General features: G+C 49.8%; 2 protein-coding genes across 2 annotated transcripts in view; one reads left to right on the top strand and one right to left on the bottom strand.

Moving 5' to 3' along the window:
- LOC130323740 (uncharacterized) overlaps window positions 1-1097 on the top strand; it is a gene marked incomplete at its 5' end in the record, with an annotated part of 1801 nt that extends 704 nt beyond the window's left edge. Inside the window, 2 exons of the mRNA XM_056553185.1 lie at window positions 1-261; window positions 520-1097. The exon at window positions 1-261 is cut by the window's left edge and continues 704 nt beyond it. Of these exons, the coding sequence (XP_056409160.1) occupies window positions 1-261; window positions 520-1097 (839 nt within the window). The remainder of the gene's footprint in view (window positions 262-519) is intronic.
- A 534-nt stretch (window positions 1098-1631) lies between these two features.
- On the bottom strand, window positions 1632-21737 carry PSMD5 (proteasome 26S subunit, non-ATPase 5). Its single transcript, XM_056553186.1, is given in 11 exon segments — window positions 1632-2433; window positions 2435-2617; window positions 2737-2877; window positions 2961-3070; window positions 4957-5148; window positions 5222-5364; window positions 12172-12281; window positions 12457-12585; window positions 12791-12904; window positions 13689-13833; window positions 21276-21737. Coding segments are annotated over 11 exon segments (1515 nt in total). The 5' UTR covers window positions 21449-21737; the 3' UTR covers window positions 1632-2358.
- Between the last annotated feature and the right edge of the window lie 1124 nt (window positions 21738-22861).

The raw sequence follows: 22861 nt of genomic DNA on the forward strand, positions 1-22861 counted from the left end.
ACCGAGGCACCGCTCATTCCTCACACTATCTACACCAGATCAGAGCACAGCCAGGAGGGGGCGAAGCACCGAGGCTCCGCTCATTCCTCACACTATCTAAACCAGAATCAGAGCACAGCCAGGAGGGGGGCGAAGCACCCAGGCACCACTCATTCCTCACACTATCTACACCAGATCAGAGCACAGCCAGGAGGGGTGAAGCACCGAGGCTCCGCTCATTCCTCACACTATCTACACCAGATCAGAGCACAGCCAGGAGGGGTGAAGCACCGAGGCTCCGCTCATTCCTCACACTATCTACACCAGATCAGAGCACAGCCAGGAGGGGGGCGAAGCACTGCTCATTCCTCACACTATCTACACCAGATCAGAGCACAGCCAGGAGGGGTGAAGCACCGAGAGGCACCACTCATTCCTCACACTATCTACACCAGATCAGAGCAGACAGGAGGGGTGAAGCACCGAGGCACCGAGCTCATTCCTCACACTATCTACACCAGATCAGAGCACAGCCAGGAGGGGCGAAGCACCCAGGCACCACTCATTCCTCACACTATCTACACCAGATCAGAACACAGCCAGGAGGGGGCGAAGCACAGAGGCACTGCTCATTCCTCACACTATCTACACCAGATCAGAGCACAGCCAGGAGGGGTGAAGCACCAAGGCACACGCTCATTCCTCACACTATCTACACCAGATCAGAGCACAAACAGGAGGGGGCGAAGCACCGAGGCTCCGCTCATTCCTCACACTATCTACACCAGATCAGAGCACAGCCAGGAGGGGTGAAGCACAGAAGGCACCGCTCATTCCTCACACTATCTACACCAGATCAGAACACAGCCAGGAGGGGGCGAAGCACAGAGGCACCGCTCATTCCTCACACTATCTACACCAGATCAGAACACAGCCAGGAGGGGGCGAAGCACAGAGGCAACCGCTCATTCCTCACACACTATCTACACCAGATCAGAGCAGACAGGAGGGGGCGAAGCACCGAGGCAACCGCTCATTCCTTACACTATCTACACCAGATCAGAGCAGACAGGAGGGGGCGAAGCACCGAGGCACCGCTCATTCCTCACACTATCTAAACCAGATCAGAGCACAGCCAGGAGGGGGCGAAGCACCGAGGCACCGCTCATTCCTCACACTATCTACACCAGATCAGAGCAGACAGGAGGGGGCGAAGCACCGAGGCACCGCTCATTCCTCACACTATCTACACCAGATCAGAGCACAAAACAGGAGGGGGCGAAGCACCCAGGCACCACTCATTCCTCTCACACTATCTACACCAGATCAGAGCAGACAGGAGGGGGGTGAAGCACAGAAGCACTGCTCATTCCTCACACTATCTAAACCAGATCAGAGCACAGCCAGGAGGGGGCGAAGCACTGCTCATTCCTCACACTATCTACACCAGATCAGAACACAGACAGGAGGGGGCGAAGCACCGAGGCACCGCTCATTCCTCACACTACACCAGATCAGAGAGCACAGCCAGGAGGGGGCGAAGCACCGAGGCACCGCTCATTCCTCACACTATCTACACCAGATCGAAGCACAGCCAGGAGGGGGCGAAGCACCGAGGCACCGCTCATTCCTCACACTATCTAAACCAGATCAGAGAGCACAGCCAGGAGGGGGCGAAGCACCGAGGCACCGCTCATTCCTCACACTATCTACACCAGATCGAAGCACAGCCAGGAGGGGGGCGAAGCACCCAGGCACTGCTCATTCCTCACACTATCTACACCAGATCGAAGCACAGACAGGAGTGGGGCGAAGCACCGAGGCACCGCTCATTCCTCACACTATCTACACGAGCTAAGAACTGGCGTGACTAGTGTGAACCTTGGATTAGTCTGGTGTAAAACACTAAATATCTGGTGGAAAGTTTTTCATGCCAAAATTTTTGGCGCAAAGAGTTTAGAATTTGTCCCCCAAAAGAAGACTCTGGACTGTTTCATTATGCAATGATTGAACCAGTGTTTCCCAACCAGGGTGCCTCCAGCTGTTGCAAAACTAAAACTCCCAGCATGCTGTTGGCTGTCCGGGCATGCTGGGAGTTGTAGTTTCGCATTACCTAGAGGCACCCTGGTTGGAGACCCTCAGGACACATGACTGGTTGTGTCTGCGTCATGTGACCCCACAAATAACATAGAGTGCCCCAGCACCAAGCACATCTTCGCCCACCGAGGTCAGATGAACAGACAGCACAGGAGGCGGCCCTCTTGGATATCGTATATTTTCTATGGAAAAGTAACAGGCCCCGTAGAGGCGCCACCGAGAGGGCCCCAGCGTCCACCATTGCTCCGCAGTCGGTCGCTCACATTACGTCTTTTCCGTTACCTACTCTGCTCCCTCCACCGCTACAGTGGACACGGCTCTGACATAGTAGGGGCCCTCCCGGTGATAGGCGCGCAAGCCGCAGGTAATGTTGGTTCCCGAACACTTCCGCTGTGGTTTTGGCGCCAATTAGCGCTTTAACAAGTTCAAATTTGGCGTCCTTGGAATCCTTGTCGGGGTCCACAGATCGGTCCACGATATACTCCACGAACCCCGGGCTGTCAATCATCATCCGCTGCGCCCAGGGCTGGTTGGCGATGGCCTAAAGGATGGTAAAAAAAAAAAAATAATTCATAAGTCAGGTGAGTCAGTCAGTCATCTGGGAAAGCTGGGCGACAATATGGCCACTGTGACAGTGGTGTGCGCCGCGCTCAGACTTACAGTGAAGACCTTGAGCGATCCGCAGTGCAGCTCCGGGAAGGGCTGGGCCGCCATGCTCCGGAACGTCTCTATGGGCTGGGTGGACAGGCTCCGGAACCAAGACTCCGCCATCGCTAGGAGGTCGTCCGTGTGGTCGTCCGGCTGGAGAGAAGAGAATAGGAACAGCGCCCCCTGTATGTTATATCCAACTACAACCAGGAGCAACGAGGACGGACAACACCTACCAGGAGGAACATGATGGAGGCGATGGCGTCTAAACAACGCACACGCAGCTCGGTGGGGCTGCTCCTCGCATGGTGACCGATTCTCCTGAAAACTTCAATAAATCGGCTACCTGAGACAAAGGAGAGAAATACTGAGACCGGAGAGGGGCGCGCGCAGCAGGGAGAGAGAGAGCGCGCGCAACAGGGAGAGAGAGAGAAGAGCCGCAGCGCAACAGGAGAGAGCAGCAGCGTACGCGCGCGCAACAGGGAGAGCGCTGCGCGCGCGCGCAACAGGGAGAGCGCAGCGCGCGCGCGCAACAGGGAGAGAGAGAGCGCGCGCGCAACAGGGAGAGAGAGAGCGCTGCAGCGCGCAACAGGGAGAGACGAGCAGCGCGCGCGCGCAACAGGGAGAGAGAGCGCGCGCAACAGGGAGAGAGAGCGCGCGCAACAGGGAGAGAGCGCGCGCGCAACAGGGAGAGAGCGCGCGCGCAACAGGGAGAGAGCGCGCGCGCGCAACAGGGAGAGAGCGCAGCGCGCGCGCAACAGGGAGAGAGCTGCGCTGCGCGCAACAGGGAGAGAGCGCGCAGCGCGCGCAACAGGGAGAGAGCGCGCGCGCGCGCAAACAGGGAGAGAGAGCAGCGCGCGCGCAACAGGGAAGAGAGCGCTAGCGCGCGCAACAGGGAGAAGAGCGCTGCGCGCGCGCAACAGGGAGAGAGCGCGCGCGCGCAACAGGGAGAGAGCGCGCTGCGCAGCAACAGGGAAGAGAGAGCGCGCGCGCGCAACAGGGAGAGAGCGCGCGCGCGCAACAGGGAGAGAGCGCGCGCGCGCAACAGGGAGAGAGCGCGCGCGCGCAACAGGGAGAGAGCGCGCGCGCGCAACAGGGAGAGAGCGCGCGCGCGCAACAGGGAGAGAGCGCGCGCGCGCAACAGGGAGAGAGCGCGCGCGCGCAACAGGGAGAGAGCGCGCGCGCGCAACAGGGAGAGAGCGCGCGCGCGCAACAGGGAGAGAGCGCGCGCGCAACAGGGAGAGAGCGCGCGCGCAACAGGGAGAGAGCGCGCGCGCAACAGGGAGAGAGCGCGCGCGCAACAGGGAGAGAGCGCGCGCGCAACAGGGAGAGAGCGCGCGCGCAACAGGGAGAGAGCGCGCGCGCAACAGGGAGAGAGAGCGCGCGCGCAACAGGGAGAGAGAGCGCGCGCGCAACAGGGAGAGAGAGCGCGCGCGCAACAGGGAGAGAGAGCGCGCGCGCAACAGGGAGAGAGAGGCGCGCGCGCAACAGGGAGAGAGAGCGCGCGCGCAACAGGGAGAGAGAGCGCGCGCGCAACAGGGAGAGAGAGCGCGCGCGCAACAGGGAGAGAGAGAGCGCGCGCGCAACAGGGAGAGAGAGAGCGCGCGCGCAACAGGGAGAGAGAGAGCGCGCGCGCAACAGGGAGAGAGAGAGCGCGCGCGCAACAGGGAGAGAGAGAGCGCGCGCGCAACAGGGAGAGAGAGAGCGCGCGCGCAACAGGGAGAGAGAGAGCGCGCGCGCAACAGGGAGAGAGAGCGCGCGCGCAACAGGGAGAGAGAGCGCGCGCGCAACAGGGAGAGAGCGCGCGCGCGCAACAGGGAGAGAGCGCGCGCGCAACAGGGAGAAGAGAAGCTGGAACATAGAGGGAACAATGATGAAATCACAGGGAGGGGGGGGAGGGGAAGAGGCATTAAAAAAAAAAAGTTAACACAAAGCAAGGAAGAGATGGAAGACCCTTTATCCTTCATCTCTGTCACTTTGTCCATCTCCTCTTTGGCCTTTTTCTGGCTCCACTGGACTGTTTGCGGATGGGAGAATCCCTTTAAGGATTTAAACTAGGTGGTTTGGCTTCGGGAGAACTTTAAGGGGCCCCGCTCTCCAGGGAGATCAGTGGATTTAGGGGCCCCAAGAATGGGATCCTGAGGAGAAGACAATGAGGTCCCGGAGAACTCTGTGTGGTGATGGCCCCCGGGGGCTGAGTCCTCACCCAGTTATGGGGGCCCCAGTCCTTACCCGCTTTCTGTAGTATTTGTTTCCCTTCTATGTTAGAGGCCAGGACCCCCAGTGTGTCCACAGCGACGCCGATCATGGTGGGCTCCTGACCCGTCGCCATATCAAACACTTTCTTCAGGAATGCTGGGTAATGCTCACAGATCTGCTGCGGACTGTCCACCAGCGCCAGATTTCCAAAGAATTTCACCAGACCTACAAACCGCAGAACGCAACATGAGAACGGAGAGCGGAGAAGAACAGAAGCGAAGCCCAGCCAACCCCTCACCTGGTAAATAGAGCCCCGATAAGGGGTCCGCGTCCGCCCCCACTATCAGGTTAGATATCTTATCAATGACTCCCTGCTGGGCCAGATACTGGCGTCCATGGAGTGTGCCCGACAGGGATGTGACCATCTCCACACAGGCTACCCTGCAGAACACAACAGGTTAACACGCATAGTCAATATATGTATACATATGGGGGTACATGAGAGATTATATATATATATATATATATATATATATATATATATATATATATATATACACATATACACACACACACACATATATATATACACACACACACACACACACACACACACACACACACTATGGGGGTACACGGGTGATTATACATACACACAAACATGAAGGTACACGAGTGTGATTATATACACACACATGGGAGTACACGGGTATGATCATACATACATACAATGATTGGGGGCGTTACACATATACAGTGGGGCAAAAAAGTATTTAGTCAGCCCCCAAATGTGCAAGTTCTCCCCCTTATAAAGATGAGGCTTTAATTTCCATCATAGGTTATAACCTCAACTATGAGACAGAATGAGAAAAATACATAAGTCACATTGTCTGATTATTATAGAATTTATCTGCAAATTATGGTGGAAAATAAGTATTTGGTGAATAAGAAAAGTTCATCTCAATACTTTGTTATATCCCCTTTGTTGGTAATAACAGAGGTCACATGTTTTCTGTCTTCACAAGGTTCTCACTGTTGCTGGTATTTTGGCCCATTCCTCCATGCAGATCTCCTCTAGAGCAGTGATGTTTTGGGGCAACACGGACTTTCAACTCCCTCCAAAGGTTTTCTATGGGGTTGAGATCTGGAGACTGACTGACTGACTAGGCCACTCCAGGACCTTGAAATGCTTCTTACGAAGCCACTCCTTCATTGCCCGGGTGGTGTGTTTGGGATCATTGTCATGCTGAAAGACCCAGCCACGTTTCATTTTCAATGCCCTTGCTGAAGGAAGGAGGTTTTCACTCAATGTCACGATACATGGCCCCATTCATTCTTTCCTTTACACAGATCAGTCGTCCTGGTCCCTTTTCTGAAAAACAGCCCCAAAGCGTGATGTTTCCACCCCCATGCTTCACAGTAGGTATGGTGTTCTTTGGATGCAACTCAGCATTCTTTCTCTTCCAAACACAACGAGTAACTTCAGACGGGCCCGGACATGTACTGGCTTAAGCAGGGAGACATGTCTGGCACTGAATGATTTGAGTCCCTGGCGGTGTAGTGTGTTACTGATGGTAGCCTTTGTTACTTCGGTCCCAGCTCTCTGCAGGTCATTCACTAGGTCCCTCGTGTGGTTCTGGGATTTTTGCTCACCGTTCTTATGATCATTTTGACACCACGGGGTGAGATCTTGTGTGGAGCCCCAGATCGAAGGAGATTATCAGTGGTCTTGTTTGTCTTCCATTTTCTAATAATTGGAGGAAGTTGTGTGATACCATCTACCTCCCAATATGATAATGAAGTATATCGCCAGTATATCGCCATTTAAAGTACCTCTAGAATCCTGGACAAATTACGTACATTTTTACGTAGATATGTTGAGAAAGGTGTCCTTACAGAGAAAGAAGCTGATAAATGGTTTCCAACTTCCCCTAAACAAAAAAAAAATATATACATGCGTCCACAAAACCCTTGTCAACCCTCCGGGCCTACCTATAGTGGCGAGCATCGGTTGTGTTACAGAATATCTATCTAAATATGTAGATTGGATTTTATGCCCTATTTTGAAAAACACGTGATTTTACTGAAATTACTCGGTAGTTTCCCATGGCAACCCACATACCACCTCGCTTTATTGACATTGAGAGCCTGTACGCCCGCATCCCCCACGATGCGGATGTACAGGCTATCCGTCATGTTTTGCAATATACTGACAAATCAGCTGACTTTATTGAATGTATCTGTGAAGCGATATTGTTTATTCTAACAGATAATACATTTCAGTTTAAGAACCAATGGTACAGACAATGTCAGGGTGCAGCCATGGGGACATCTACTTCCTGTACTTATGCAAATAAATTTTTGTCCATTTTCGAAAAAGTATTTCTACACAGAAGAAAATCCTTTTATTCAAAACAAAGGTTACATGAGGTATGTGGACGATATTATCCAAAGGATAGGGGATAAGATGTCTGATCGCAGGGGTCCTGCCGCTGGGGACCCCTGCAATATAGCACGCAGCACCCACCTGTATCTGCTTCCGGCAGTGCTGGAGGTTCTGGCTCCCGACCAAGTGAACGGAAGATTGGGATGTCACAACCCGCCCCCATGTGATGTCACGCCCCGCCCCTAAATGCATGTCTATGGGAGGAAGCGTGACAGCTGTCATGCCCCCTCCCTTAGGCTTGCATTAAGGAGGCGGAGCGTCACATCACACGGGGGTGGAGCCGTGACGTCACAATGCTCCGGCCCCGTGATCGACAGTAATCGGACGCGGAGCGAACACTCTCCAGGGACTGATTTTAACGGGGTGCGGCGTGCAAGATCATGGGGATCCCGAGCGGCGGGACCCCCTCAATCAGGCATCTTATCCCCTATCCTTTGCATAGGGGATAAGATGTCTAAGCACCGGAGTACCCCTTTAAATATTTGGGAAGGATCAGACACCAGCTTCTATAATTTCACCGAACATCTCAACACAGTTAATATGAACACATTGTCATAAAAATTTAAATATTCATACAGAAGGTTTCCGAAAATCAGTAGCAAAAAATGCATTTCTTCATTATACTAGTTCACACCCTGAACCTACGAAAAATGCTTTCCATACAGCCAGATGGTGCGATTAAAACATATTAACAGCGAATGGACTAGAGTCAAAGAACAAACGGCAGAATGATCAAACAAGAGCTTATCCAAGATAGATTATAGCTAAAGCGAGACTAAAGGTTGATAATGATGATAATAATAATAATAATAATAATAATAATAATAATAATAATAATAATAAGTGAATTGCTGTATCCAAAAACAGAGGAGAGAATTAAGCAGGAACATTTTTCCTTTGAGAACAGCCAGATGAATGGATTTATCAATAGAGCAGAAGAACTTAGTGCTGGGCGGTATATACCGGTTCATACCGAATACCGAAATTTTTGTCCTGCACGATATGAAATTTTTCTCATACCGCAATACCGGTTTGGCCCCTCCCCCTCGGGAATGAATTATCCGCCCAGCGCTGTCCCCATCAGGGTAAATATTCACATATCACTCGCATGCGTTGCCCTCCTCGTCCTGTTTGTTGCGGCCGCAGGTGCTGACACTCTATACCAGTGGTCTCCAACCTGCAGCCCTCCAGATGTTGCAAAACTACAACTCCCAGCATGCCCGGACAGCCAACGGCTGTCCGGGCATGCTGGGAGTTGTAGTTTTGCAACATCTGGAGGGCCACAGTTTTAAGACCACTGGTAGAGAGTGTCAGCACCTGCGGCCGCAACAAACAGGACGAGGAGGGCAACGCATGCGAGTGATATGTGAGTATTTACCCTGATGGGGATGTGGGCTGATAATATGGGGGGGGGGGGGGGGGGTTTCTAGGAAATACTGTTATATACCGTGGAACCGCCAAAAGTTTTAAAAAAATACCGTGATACACACATTTGGTGATACCGCCCCGGCCCTAGAAGAACTGGCTCATCTTGGAAAATGACCCAGATATATCAGATATTTCCATGAATAACCCAATAATCACCTTCAAAAAGTATCTACTATCAGCGATTTTATCAAAGAAAAAAGAAGATACATTCAGCTAATAATAAACAAGAGAACTGATCGGCCAATAACTTCCCTAAAGGAAATAAATGGGGATTTGGTTCATTTTGTAGATATAACGCATCCTCTGATTTCTGTACTCTAGAGGGATATCATCAGGTTATAAAAGATTTCATTACCTGTAGAACGACATACGTAGTTTACTATATGGAAGGTTCTACATTGGGAAAACCAAGAGAGAGCTACAAGTCAGGATCCGCGAGCACCTCCATTCCATTAGGACAAGTCAGGATCCGCGAGCACCTCCATTCCATTAGGACAAGTCAGGATCCGCGAGCACCTCCATTCCATTAGGACAAGTCAGGATCCGCGAGCACCTCCATTCCATTAGGACAAGTCAGGATCCGCGAGCACCTCCATTCCATTAGGACAAGTCAGGATCCGCAAGCACCTCCATTCCATTAGGACAAGTCAGGATCCGCGAGCACCTCCATTCCATTAGGACAAGTCAGGATCCGCGAGCACTTCTATTAGGACAAATCAGGATCCGCGAGCACCTCCATTCCATTAAGACAAGTCAGGATCCGCGAGCACCTCCATTCCATTAGGACAAGTCAGGATCCGCGAGCACCTCCATTCCATTAGGACAAGTCAGGATCCGCGAGCACCTCCATTCCATTAGGACAAGTCAGGATCCGCGAGCACCTCCATTCCATTAGGACAAGTCAGGATCCGCGAGCACCTCCATTCCATTAGGACAAGTCAGGATCCGCGAGCACCTCCATTCCATTAGGACAAGTCAGGATCCGCGAGCACCTCCATTCCATTAGGACAAGTCAGGATCCGCGAGCACCTCCATTCCATTAGGACAAGTCAGGATCCGCGAGCACCTCCATTCCATTAGGACAAGTCAGGATCCGCGAGCACCTCCATTCCATTAGGACAAGTCAGGATCCGCGAGCACCTCCATTCCATTAGGACAAGTCAGGATCCGCGAGCACCTCCATTCCATTAGGACAAGTCAGGATCCGCGAGCACCTCCATTCCATTAGGACAAGTCAGGATCCGCGAGCACCTCCATTCCATTAGGACAAGTCAGGATCCGCGAGCACTTCTATTAGGACAAATCAGGATCCGCGAGCACCTCCATTCCATTAAGACAAGTCAGGATCCGCGAGCACCTCCATTCCATTAGGACAAGTCAGGATCCGTGAGCACCTCCATTCCATTAGGACAAGTCAGGATCCGCGAGCACCTCCATTCCATTAAGACAAGTCAGGATCCACGAGCACCTCCATTCCATTAGGACAAGTCAGGATCCGCAAGCACCTCCATTCCATTAGGACAAGTCAGGATCCGCGAGCACCTCCATTCCATTAGGACAAGTCAGGATCCGCGAGCACCTCCATTCCATTAGGACAAGTCAGGATCCGTGAGCACCTCCATTCCATTAGGACAAGTCAGGATCCGCGAGCACCTCCATTCCATTAGGACAAGTCAGGATCCGCAAGCACCTCCATTCCATTAGGACAAGTCAGGATCCGCGAGCACCTCCATTCCATTAGGACAAGTCAGGATCCGTGAGCACCTCCATTCCATTAGGACAAGTCAGGATCCGCGAGCACCTCCATTCCATTAGGACAAGTAAAGGTTTGGTAAGATTCATTACACACACAGCAGCAGTACAGATCCTAAAGTCACCCTACCTACTTGGATGGACTTAAGGACATCACTATTTGTACCCCTCAGTTTATGTTGTCCAGTGACATAAAGCTCAGAGTTAAAATACTTTTATTTACGGTTTTCATACACTTTCTGTGCACAATACACCTTTGGCACTCAAGGCACTGTATAGGGAGAGCTAATTACCTTTGTTGGATTATCTCACAGACTACCTGTCACCTGTATTGCCTCTATTGGATTATCTCACAGACTACCTGTGATCTGTCTAGCCTCTATTGGATTATCTCACAGACTACCTGTGACCTGTCTAGCCTCTATTGGATTATCTCACAGACTACCTGTCACCTGGATTGCCTCTATTGGATTATCTCACAGACTACCTGTCACCTGTATTGCCTCTATTGGATTATCTCACAGACTACCTGTGATCTGTCTAGCCTCTATTGGATTATCTCACAGACTACCTGTCACCTGGATTGCCTTTATTGGATTATCTCACAGACTACCTGTCACCTGGATTGCCTCTATTGGATTATCTCACAGACTACCTGTGACCTGTATTGCCTCTATTGGATTATCTCCCAGACTACCTTCCACCTGTATTGACTTTACTGACCCTTCCCCCTGTGATGTCCTTCCTATAAAAGAAGACACTTGTTCCACAATAAACAGTTCTTCTTGACCCTTCAAACGTAGCCTCGTCTCGTTCTTGAAAGGGGATTATTTGGGAATATTACGCTGCTCTTTTTACAGCTAAACCTGACTCTCCCTCTGGATATCGTGAATAGGATTATACCAGTTTTACTTTGACACAGCAGCTTGCAGGGAAAAGGACGTCATCAACGGCTGATACCCTCTCTCTACCTGGGTAGCAGTTACAGTTACTTTGGTCCCAGCTCTCTGCAGGTCATTCACTAGGTCCCCCGTGTGGTTCTGGGATCACCGTTCTTGTGATCATTTTGACACCACGGGGTGAGATCTTGCGTGGAGCCCCAGATGGAGGGAGATGATCAGTGGTCTTGTATGTCTTCCATTCTCTAATAATTGCTCCCACAGTTGATTTCTTCACACCAAGCTGTTTGCCTATTGCAGATTCAGTCTTCCCAGCCTGGTGCAGGTCTACAATTTTGTTTCTGGTGTCCTTCACCAGCTCTTTGGTCTTGGCCATAGTGGAGTTTGGAGTGTGACTGAGGTTGTGGACAGGTGTCTTTTATACTGATAACAGGTTCATACAGGAGCCATTAATTAGGGATTGACAGATTATAGGCTTGGCAGATATTATCGGCTGATATTCACAATTTTGGATGTTCTCGGTATCGGCAATTACCTTGGCAATAATTCTATAATAATCAGACAATGGGATTTATGGATTTTTCTCATTCTGTCTCATAGTTGAGGTTATAACCTATGATGATAATTACAGCCTCATCTTTATAAGGGGAAGAACTTGGATAATTGGGGGCTGACAATACTTTTTTGCCCCATGGTATATACCTATACCCCCCCCCCGCTCACCTCACAAGGACGTCGTCCCCCGTCAGCTCCTCCAGTAACTGCGGCAGAATGGCACAATTGGCACAGAAGCTCAGAGACTCGGCCGACACGGAGGCGATCTCCAGCACCAGCTACAGACACGGAGACACGCCCGTTACACACCATAATACCCATACCAGTCCTCACATTGGTTTATGGGAAAGCTGGGTGACAACCAGTATGACCCAACCCCAGTAACTTTATGGGACTCCTGATTGGCTTCTATATACAGGAGGTACGGCCGGCTGTGGGTTCAGCTATAATCACCTCGTACACTCTGTACCGCACTACGTCGCTCACCGCCATCACCGCCCTCAGTTCTGATAACAAGTTGCTCCCGAACAGAAGCTGTAATCCGGGCGAGCTGCGACCGATCCTGGAGAGGGACGTCATCGCCTGGAGAGAGACAGCGGGTATTATATACAGCTACTTGTGATGTCATCAATATGGGGCATTACATAACGACTGGGGGTGACACGTTATGAGCACATGAGCGCCCCCTGGGCTGTGGAGGTCACATGTAATGCTGTAGGATCACGTGGACCAGAGATCGAATGTGACTGTACGAAGCCCCTCAGAGCGCTGCCCCCCACACTGTCACCTCCTTCGCCACCGCGATCTTGTCTCCTCCGATGCACACGATCATTTGTCTCAGCAGATCCAGGTTGTTCAGTATTTCGGTCATCGCCTCCGAACTCTCCACAATCCTCCCGACCTACAACCGGAATAAAGAGGTGAACGGCCCATAAGAGACCCCCAAACCAAGAACGGACCCCCGCAACATGAACAGACCATTACAGACCCCGCCCCCATGAACAGGCCCCCCCCTATGAACAGACTCCCCCCCCCCCATATCAACAGACCCCCCCCCCTATATCAACAGACTCCCCCCCCCCCATGAACAGACCATTACAGACCCCGCCCCATGAACAGATTCCCCCCCAATCAACGGCCCCTCCCCCCGATATTCCCCGCACACGGCCCCTCCCCCCGATATTCCCCGCACACGGCCCCTCCCCCCGATATTCCCCGTACACGGCCCCTCCCCCCGATATTCCCCGTACACGGCCCCTCCCCCCGATATTCCCCGTACAGGGCCCCTCCCCCGATATTCCCCGCACACGGCCCCTCCCCCTGATATTCCCCGCACACGGCCCCTCCCCCGATATTCCCCGCACACGGCCCCTCCCCCGATATTCCCCGTACACGGCCCCTCCCCCGATATTCCCCGTACACGGCCCCTCCCCCGATATTCTCCGTACACGGCCCCTCCCCCGATATTCTCCGTACACGGCCCCTCCCCCTGATATTCCCCGCACACGGCCCCTCCCCCGATATTCCCCGTACACGGCCCCTCCCCCGATATTCCCCGTACATGGCCCCTCCCCTGATATTCTCTGCACACGGCCCCTCCCCTGATATTCTCTGCACGCGGCCCCTCCCCTGATATTCCCCGCACACGGCCCCTCCCCCCGATATTCCCCGCACACGGCCCCCACCTGTGATATAGCCAGCAGCCTGACGGGGTCCTCGGGGTGGTGCAGCCCCCTCTGCAGTTCTTCCTTATAATTTCTGGCAATGTGAACCGGATCCAAAGCCTGAAGGATTCTCTCCAGGATCGTAACGCACAACGAAACCTGCTCCCTGGGGAAGACAGAGGGGTACAGTGATAAGGGGTGTATACTTATGTGATATGTGGGGTCTATTGTGGGGGTACAGCAGTATGAACAGTATATTATGGGGGTACAGCAGCATGAGGAGGTCTATTAGGGGGGTACAGCAGCATGAGGAGGTCTATTAGGGGGGTACAGCAGCATGAGGGAGTATATTAGGGGGGTACAGCAGCATGAGGGAGTATATTATCGGGGTACAGCAGCATGAGGGAGTATATTATGGGGGTACAGCAGCATGAGGGAGTATATTATGGGGGTACAGCAGCATGAGGGAGTATATTATGGGGGTACAGCAGCATGAGGGAGTATATTATGGGGGTACAGCAGCATGAGGGAGTATATTATGGGGGTACAGCAGCATGAGGGAGTATATTATGGGGGTACAGCAGCATGAGGGAGTATATTATGGGGGTACAGCAGCATGAGGGAGTATATTATGGGGGTACAGCAGCATGAGGGAGTATATTATGGGGGTACAGCAGTATGAGGGAGTATATTATGGGGGTACAGCAGCACGAGGGAGTATATTATGGGGGTACAGCAGCACGAGGGAGTATATTAGGGGGGTACAGCAGCACGAGGGAGTATATTAGGGGGGTACAGCAGCACGAGGGAGTATATTATGGGGGTACAGCAGCACGAGGGAGTATATTATGGGGGTACAGCAGCACGAGGGAGTATATTATGGGGGTACAGCAGTACGAGGGAGTATATTATGGGGGTACAGCAGTATGAGGGGGTCTATCAGTATGAGAGGTCTATTATGGGGGTACAGCAGCATGAGGAGGTCTATTATGGGGGTACAGCAGCATGAGGAGGTCTATTATGGGGGTACAGCAGCATGAGGAGGTCTATTATGGGGGTACAGCAGCATGAGGGGTCTATTATGGGGGTACAGCAGCATGAGGGGTCTATTATGGGGGTACAGCAGCATGAGGGGTCTATTATGGGGGTACAGCAGCATGAGGGGTCTATTATGGGGGTACAGCAGCATGAGGGGTCTATTATGGGGGTACAGCAGTATGAGGGGTCTATTATGGGGGTACAGCAGTATGAGGGGTCTATTATGGGGGTACAGCAGTATGAGGGGTCTATTATGGGGGTACAGCAGTATGAGGGGTCTATTATGGGGGTACAGCAGTATGAGGGGTCTATTATGGGGGTACAGCAGTATGAGGGGTCTATTATGGGGGTACAGCAGTATGAGGGGTCTATTATGGGGGTACAGCAGTATGAGGGGTCTATTATGGGGGTACAGCAGTATGAGGGGTCTATTATGGGGGTACAGCAGTATGAGGGGTCTATTATGGGGGTACAGCAGTATGAGGGGTCTATTATGGGGGTACAGCAGTATGAGGGGTCTATTATGGGGGTACAGCAGTATGAGGGGTCTATTATGGGGGTACAGCAGTATGAGGGGTCTATTATGGGGGTACAGCAGTATGAGGGGTCTATTATGGGGGTACAGCAGTATGAGGGGTCTATTATGGGGGTACAGCAGTATGAGGGGTCTATTATGGGGGTACAGCAGTATGAGGGGTCTATTATGGGGGTACAGCAGTATGAGGGGTCTATTATGGGGGTACAGCAGTATGAGGGGTCTATTATGGGGGTACAGCAGTATGAGGGATCTATTATGGGGGTACAGCAGTATGAGGGAGTATATTATGGGGGTACAGCAGTATGAGGCAGTATATTATGGGGGTACAGCAGTATGAGGCAGTATATTATGGGGGTACAGCAGTATGAGGCAGTATATTATGGGGGTACAGCAGTATGAGGGAGTATATTATGGGGGTACAGCAGTATGAGGGAGTATATTATGGGGGTACAGCAGTATGAGGGAGTATATTATGGGGGTACAGCAGTATGAGGGAGTATATTATGGGGGTACAGCAGTATGAGGGAGTATATTATGGGGGTACAGCAGTATGAGGGAGTATATTATGGGGGTACAGCAGTATGAGGGAGTATATTATGGGGGTACAGCAGTATGAGGGAGTATATTATGGGGGTACAGCAGTATGAGGGAGTATATTATGGGGGTACAGCAGTATGAGGGAGTATATTATGGGGGTACAGCAGTATGAGGGAGTATATTATGGGGGTACAGCAGTATGAGGGAGTATATTATGGGGGTACAGCAGTATGAGGAAGTATATTATGGGGGTACAGCAGTATGAGGGAGTATATTAGGGGGGTACAGCAGTATTAGGCAGTATATTAGGGGGGTACAGCAGTATGAGGGGTCTATTATGGGGGTACAGCAGTATGAGGAAGTATATTATGGGGGTACAGCAGTATGAGGAGGTCTATTATGGGGGTACAGCAGTATGAGAGAGTATATTATGGGGGTACAGCAGTATGAGGGGTCTATTATGGGGGTACAGCAGTATGAGGGGTCTATTATGGGGGTACAGCAGTATGAGGGGTCTATTATGGGGGTACAGCAGTATGAGGCAGTATATTATGGGGGTACAGCAGTATGAGGGAGTATATTATGGGGGTACAGCAGTATGAGGGAGTATATTATGGGGGTACAGCAGTATGAGGGAGTATATTATGGGGGTACAGCAGTATGAGGGAGTATATTATGGGGGTACAGCAGTATGAGGGAGTATATTATGGGGGTACAGCAGTATGAGGGAGTATATTATGTGGGTACAGCAGTATGAGGAAGTATATTATGGGGGTACAGCAGTATGAGGGAGTATATTATGGGGGTACAGCAGTATGAGGAAGTATATTATGGGGTACAGCAGTATGAGGAAGTATATTATGGGGGTACAGCAGTATGAGGGAGTATATTATGGGGGTACAGCAGTATGAGGGAGTATATTATGGGGGTACAGCAGTATGAGGGAGTATATTATGGGGGTACAGCAGTATGAGGGAGTATATTATGGGGGTACAGCAGTATGAGGGAGTATATTATGGGGTTACAGCAGTATGAGGAAGTATATTATGGGGTTACAGCAGTATGAGGAAGTATATTATGGGGGTACAGCAGTATGAGGGAGTATATTATGGGGGTACAGCAGTATGAGGGAGTATATTATGGGGGTACAGCAGTATGAGGGAGTATATTATGGGGGTACAGCAGTATGAGGGAGTATATTATGGGGGTACAGCAGTATGAGGCAGTATATTAGGGGGGTACAGCAGTATGAGGGGTCTATTAGGGGGGTACAGCAGTATGAGGAAGTCTATTATGGGGGTACAGCAGTATGAGAGAGTATATTATGGGGGTACAGCAGTATGAGGGAGTATATTATGGGGGTACAGCAGTATGAGGGGTCTATTATGGGGGTACAGCAGTATGAGGGGTCTATTATGGGGGCACAGCAGTATGAGGGAGTATATTATGGGGGCTCAGCAGTATGAGGGAGTATATTATGGGGGCACAGCAGTATGAGGGAGTATATTATGGGGGTACAGCAGTATGAGGGAGTATATTATGGGGGTACAGCAGTATGAGGGAGTATATTATGGGGGTACAGCAGTATGAGGCAGTATATTATGGGGGTACAGCAGTATGAGGGAGTATATTATGGGGGTACAGCAGTATGAGGGAGTATATTATGGGGGTACAGCAGTATGAGGGAGTATATTATGGGGGTACAGCAGTTTGAGAGGTCTATTATGGGGGTACAGCAGTATGAGGGGTCTATTATGGGGGTACAGGAGTATGAGGCAGTATATTATGGGGGTACAGCAGTATGAGGGAGTATATTATGGGGGTACAGCAGTATGAGGCAGTATATTATGGGGGTACAGCAGTATGAGGCAGTATATTATGGGGGTACAGCAGTATGAGGCAGTATATTATGGGGGTACAGCAGTATGAGGCAGTATATTATGGGGGTACAGCAGTATGAGGCAGTATATTATGGGGGTACAGCAGTATGAGGGAGTATATTATGGGGGTACAGCAGTATGAGGGAGTATATTATGGGGGTACAGCAGTATGAGGGAGTATATTATGGGGGTACAGCAGTATGAGGGAGTATATTATGGGGGTACAGCAGTATGAGGGAGTATATTATGGGGGTACAGCAGTATGAGGGAGTATATTATGTGGGTACAGCAGTATGAGGGAGTATATTATGTGGGTACAGCAGTATGAGGGAGTATATTATGGGGGTACAGCAGTATGAGGAAGTATATTATGGGGGTACAGCAGTATGAGGAAGTATATTATGGGGGTACAGCAGTATGAGGAAGTATATTATGGGGGTACAGCAGTATGAGGGGTCTATTATGGGGGTACAGCAGTATGAGGGGTCTATTATGGGGGTACAGCAGTATGAGGAGGTCTATTATGGGGGTACAGCAGTATGAGGAGGTCTATTATGGGGGTACAGCAGTATGAGGAGGTCTATTATGGGGGTACAGCAGTATGAGGGGTCTATTATGGGGGTACAGCAGTATGAGGGGTCTATTATGGGGGTACAGCAGTATGAGGGGTCTATTATGGGGGTACAGCAGTATGAGGCAGTATATTATGGGGGTACAGCAGTATGAGGCAGTATATTATGGGGGTACAGCAGTATGAGGCAGTATATTATGGGGGTACAGCAGTATGAGGGAGTATATTATGGGGGTACAGCAGTATGAGGGAGTATATTATGGGGGTACAGCAGTATGAGGGAGTATATTATGGGGGTACAGCAGTATGAGGGAGTATATTATGGGGGTACAGCAGTATGAGGGAGTATATTATGGGGGTACAGCAGTATGAGGGAGTATATTATGTGGGTACAGCAGTATGAGGAAGTATATTATGGGGGTACAGCAGTATGAGGGAGTATATTATGGGGGTACAGCAGTATGAGGAAGTATATTATGGGGGTACAGCAGTATGAGGAAGTATATTATGGGGGTACAGCAGTATGAGGAAGTATATTATGGGGGTACAGCAGTATGAGGGAGTATATTATGGGGGTACAGCAGTATGAGGGAGTATATTATGGGGGTACAGCAGTATGAGGGAGTATATTATGGGGGTACAGCAGTATGAGGGAGTATATTATGGGGGTACAGCAGTATGAGGAAGTATATTATGGGGGTACAGCAGTATGAGGAAGTATATTATGGGGGTACAGCAGTATGAGGAAGTATATTATGGGGGTACAGCAGTATGAGGGAGTATATTATGGGGGTACAGCAGTATGAGGGAGTATATTATGGGGGTACAGCAGTATGAGGGAGTATATTATGGGGGTACAGCAGTATGAGGGAGTATATTATGTGGGTACAGCAGTATGAGGGAGTATATTATGGGGGTACAGCAGTATGAGGGAGTATATTATGTGGGTACAGCAGTATGAGGGAGTATATTATGGGGGTACAGCAGTATGAGGGGTCTATTATGGGGGTACAGCAGTATGAGGAAGTATATTATGGGGGTACAGCAGTATGAGAGAGTATATTATGGGGGTACAGCAGTATGAGGGAGTATATTATGGGGGTACAGCAGTATGAGGGGTCTATTATGGGGGTACAGCAGCATGAGGGGTCTATTATGGGGGTACAGCAGCATGAGGGGTCTATTATGGGGTACAGCAGCATGAGGGGTCTATTATGGGGGTACAGCAGCATGAGGGAGTATATTATGGGGGTACAGCAGCATGAGGGAGTATATTATGGGGGTACAGCAGCATGAGGGAGTATATTATGGGGGTACAGCAGCATGAGGGAGTATATTATGGGGGTACAGCAGTATGAGGAAGTATATTATGGGGGTACAGCAGTATGAGGGAGTATATTATGGGGGTACAGCAGTATGAGGGAGTATATTATGGGGGTACAGCAGTATGAGGGGTCTATTATGGGGGTACAGCAGTATGAGGGAGTATATTATGGGGTTACAGCAGTATGAGGCAGTATATTATGGGGGTACAGCAGTATGAGGAGTATGAGGCAGTATATTATGGGGGTACAGCAGTATGAGGGAGTATATTATGGGGGTACAGCAGTTTGAGAGGTCTATTATGGGGGTACAGCAGTATGAGGGGTCTATTATGGGGGTACAGGAGTATGAGGCAGTATATTATGGGGGTACAGCAGTATGAGGCAGTATATTATGGGGGTACAGCAGTATGAGGCAGTATATTATGGGGGGTACAGCAGTATGAGGCAGTATATTATGGGGGTACAGCAGTATGAGGCAGTATATTATGGGGGGTACAGCAGTATGAGGCAGTATATTATGGGGGTACAGCAGTATGAGGCAGTATATTATGGGGGTAACAGCAGTATGAGGCAGTATATTATGGGGTACAGCAGTATGAGGCAGTATATTATGGGGGTACAGCAGTATGAGGGGAGGTATAGTTATGGGGGTACAGCAGTATGAGGCAGTATATTATGGGGGTACAGCAGTATGAGGGAGTATATTATGGGGGTACAGCAGTATGAGGGAGTATATTATGGGGGTACAGCAGTATGAGGGAGTATATTATGGGGGTACAGCAGTATGAGGGAGTATATTATGGGGGTACAGCAGTATGAGGGAGTATATTATGGGGGTACAGCAGTATGAGGGAGTATATTATGGGGGTACAGCAGTATGAGGGAGTATATTATGGGGGTACAGCAGTATGAGGGAGTATATTATGGGGGTACAGCAGTATGAGGGAGTATATTATGGGGGTACAGCAGTATGAGGGAGTATATTATGGGGGTACAGCAGTATGAGGGAGTATATTATGGGGGTACAGCAGTATGAGGGAGTATATTATGGGGGTACAGCAGTATGAGGGAGTATATTATGGGGGTACAGCAGTATGAGGGAGTATATTATGGGGGTACAGCAGTAATGAAGGGAGTATATTATGGGGTACAGCAGTATGAGGGAGTATATTATGGGGGTACAGCAGTATGAGGGAGTATATTATGGGGGTACAGCAGTATGAGGGAGTATATGGGGGTAAGTATGGGGTATATGGGGGTACAGCAGTATGAGGGAGTATATTATGGGGGTACAGCAGTATGAGGGAGTATATTATGGGGGTACAGCAGTATGAGGCAGTATATTATGGGGGTACAGCAGTATGAGGCAGTATATTATGGGGGTACAGCAGTATGAGGCAGTATATTATGGGGGTACAGCAGTATGAGGGAGTATATTATGGGGGTACAGCAGTATGAGGGAGTATATTATGGGGGTACAGCAGTATGAGGGAGTATATTATGGGGGTACAGCAGTATGAGGGAGTATATTATGGGGGTACAGCAGTATGAGGCAGTATATTATGGGGGTACAGCAGTATGAGGCAGTATATTATGGGGGTACAGCAGTATGAGGCAGTATATTATGGGGGTACAGCAGTATGAGGGAGTATATTATGGGGGTACAGCAGTATGAGGGGTCTATTATGGGGGCTCAGTCCATCACACAGGCCCCCGCACCTGTCGCCGCCGTTCATGATGGAGAAGACGCCGTCCAGCCGCAGCTCCGGGCCCCTCTCCCTCAGGGCCCCCAGGGGCAGGGCCAGCACCGCCGTCTGTAGGGTCCGCAGCTCCTCCAGGTGGTCCCCGGCCCCGGACAGCGCACACAGCAGATGCTCTATGGACGCCGCCATCTTGGTAAGCAACAAACCTCGCGAGAATACATCGTTACCACAGCGACTGAGATAAGAGGCCGGGAGCCCCGCCCCTACCTGAGAGCCCGGGGGGTTGTGGGAGTTGTAGTTGTCTGTTTCGCCATCATTCCTCTGTGTAATCCTGCTGAGACTTGTGGTTCCCCTCACAGCTGGGTCCTCAGGAAAAGGAGATATATAGCGCCGCCTGCAGGCTGACCCGTCTCCTCCAGTCTGATGGGTTTGATGACAGGTCAAACCGGCTGATATGACCGCTGCCAGACACCCGTCCTGCCCTCATTCACTTACATTAGGGTATGAATGTGTGTGAGTATATATATATATATATATATATATATATATATATATATATATATATAGTGTATGAATGTATGTGAGAGTATATACAGGGTATGAATGTGTGTGAGAGTATACAGGGTATGAATGTATGTGAGTGTATATACAGGGTATGAATGTGTGAGAGTATACAGGGTATGAATGTGTGTGAGTGTATACAGGGTATGAATGTGTGTGAGTATATATATATAGTGTATGAATGTATGTGAGAGTATACAGGGTATGAATGTGTGTGAGAGTATATACAGGGTATGAATGTATGTGAGAGTATACAGGGTATGAATGTGTGTGAGTATATATATATAGTGTATGAATGTGTGTGAGTGTATACAGTGTATGAATGTGTGAGGTGTATACAGGGTATGAATGTGTGTGAGTGTATACAGGGTATGAATGTATGTGAGTGTATATACAGGGTATGAATGTGTGTGAGAGTATACAGGGTATGAATGTGTGAGAGTATACAGGGTATGAATGTATGTGAGAGTATACAGGGTATGAATGTATGTGAGTGTATATACAGGGTATGAATGTGTGAGAGTATACAGGGTATGAATGTATGTGAGAGTGTATACAGGGTATGAATGTATGTGAGTGTATATACAGGGTATGAATGTATGTGAGAGTATACAGGGTATGAATGTATGTGAGTGTATACAGGGTATGAATGTGTGTGAGTATATATATATATATATATATATAGTGTATGAATGTATGTGAGAGTATACAGGGTATGAATGTGTGTGAGAGTATATACAGGGTATGAATGTATGTGAGTATACAGTGTATGAATGTATGTGAGAGTATACAGTGTATGAATGTGTGAGAGTATACAGGGTATGAATGTATGTGAGAGTATACAGGGTATGAATGTATGTGAGTGTACATACAGGGTATGAATGTATGTGAGAGTATACAGGGTATGAATGTGTGTGAGAGTATACAGGGTATGAATGTGTGTGAGAGTATACAGTGTATGAATGTATGTGAGTATACAGGGTATGAATGTATGTGAGAGTATACAGGGTATGAATGTATGTGAGTATACAGGGTATGAAT

This window comes from Hyla sarda, unplaced genomic scaffold, assembly GCF_029499605.1.
Source record: "Hyla sarda isolate aHylSar1 unplaced genomic scaffold, aHylSar1.hap1 scaffold_2539, whole genome shotgun sequence".
Classification (NCBI taxonomy): Eukaryota; Metazoa; Chordata; class Amphibia; order Anura; family Hylidae; genus Hyla; species Hyla sarda.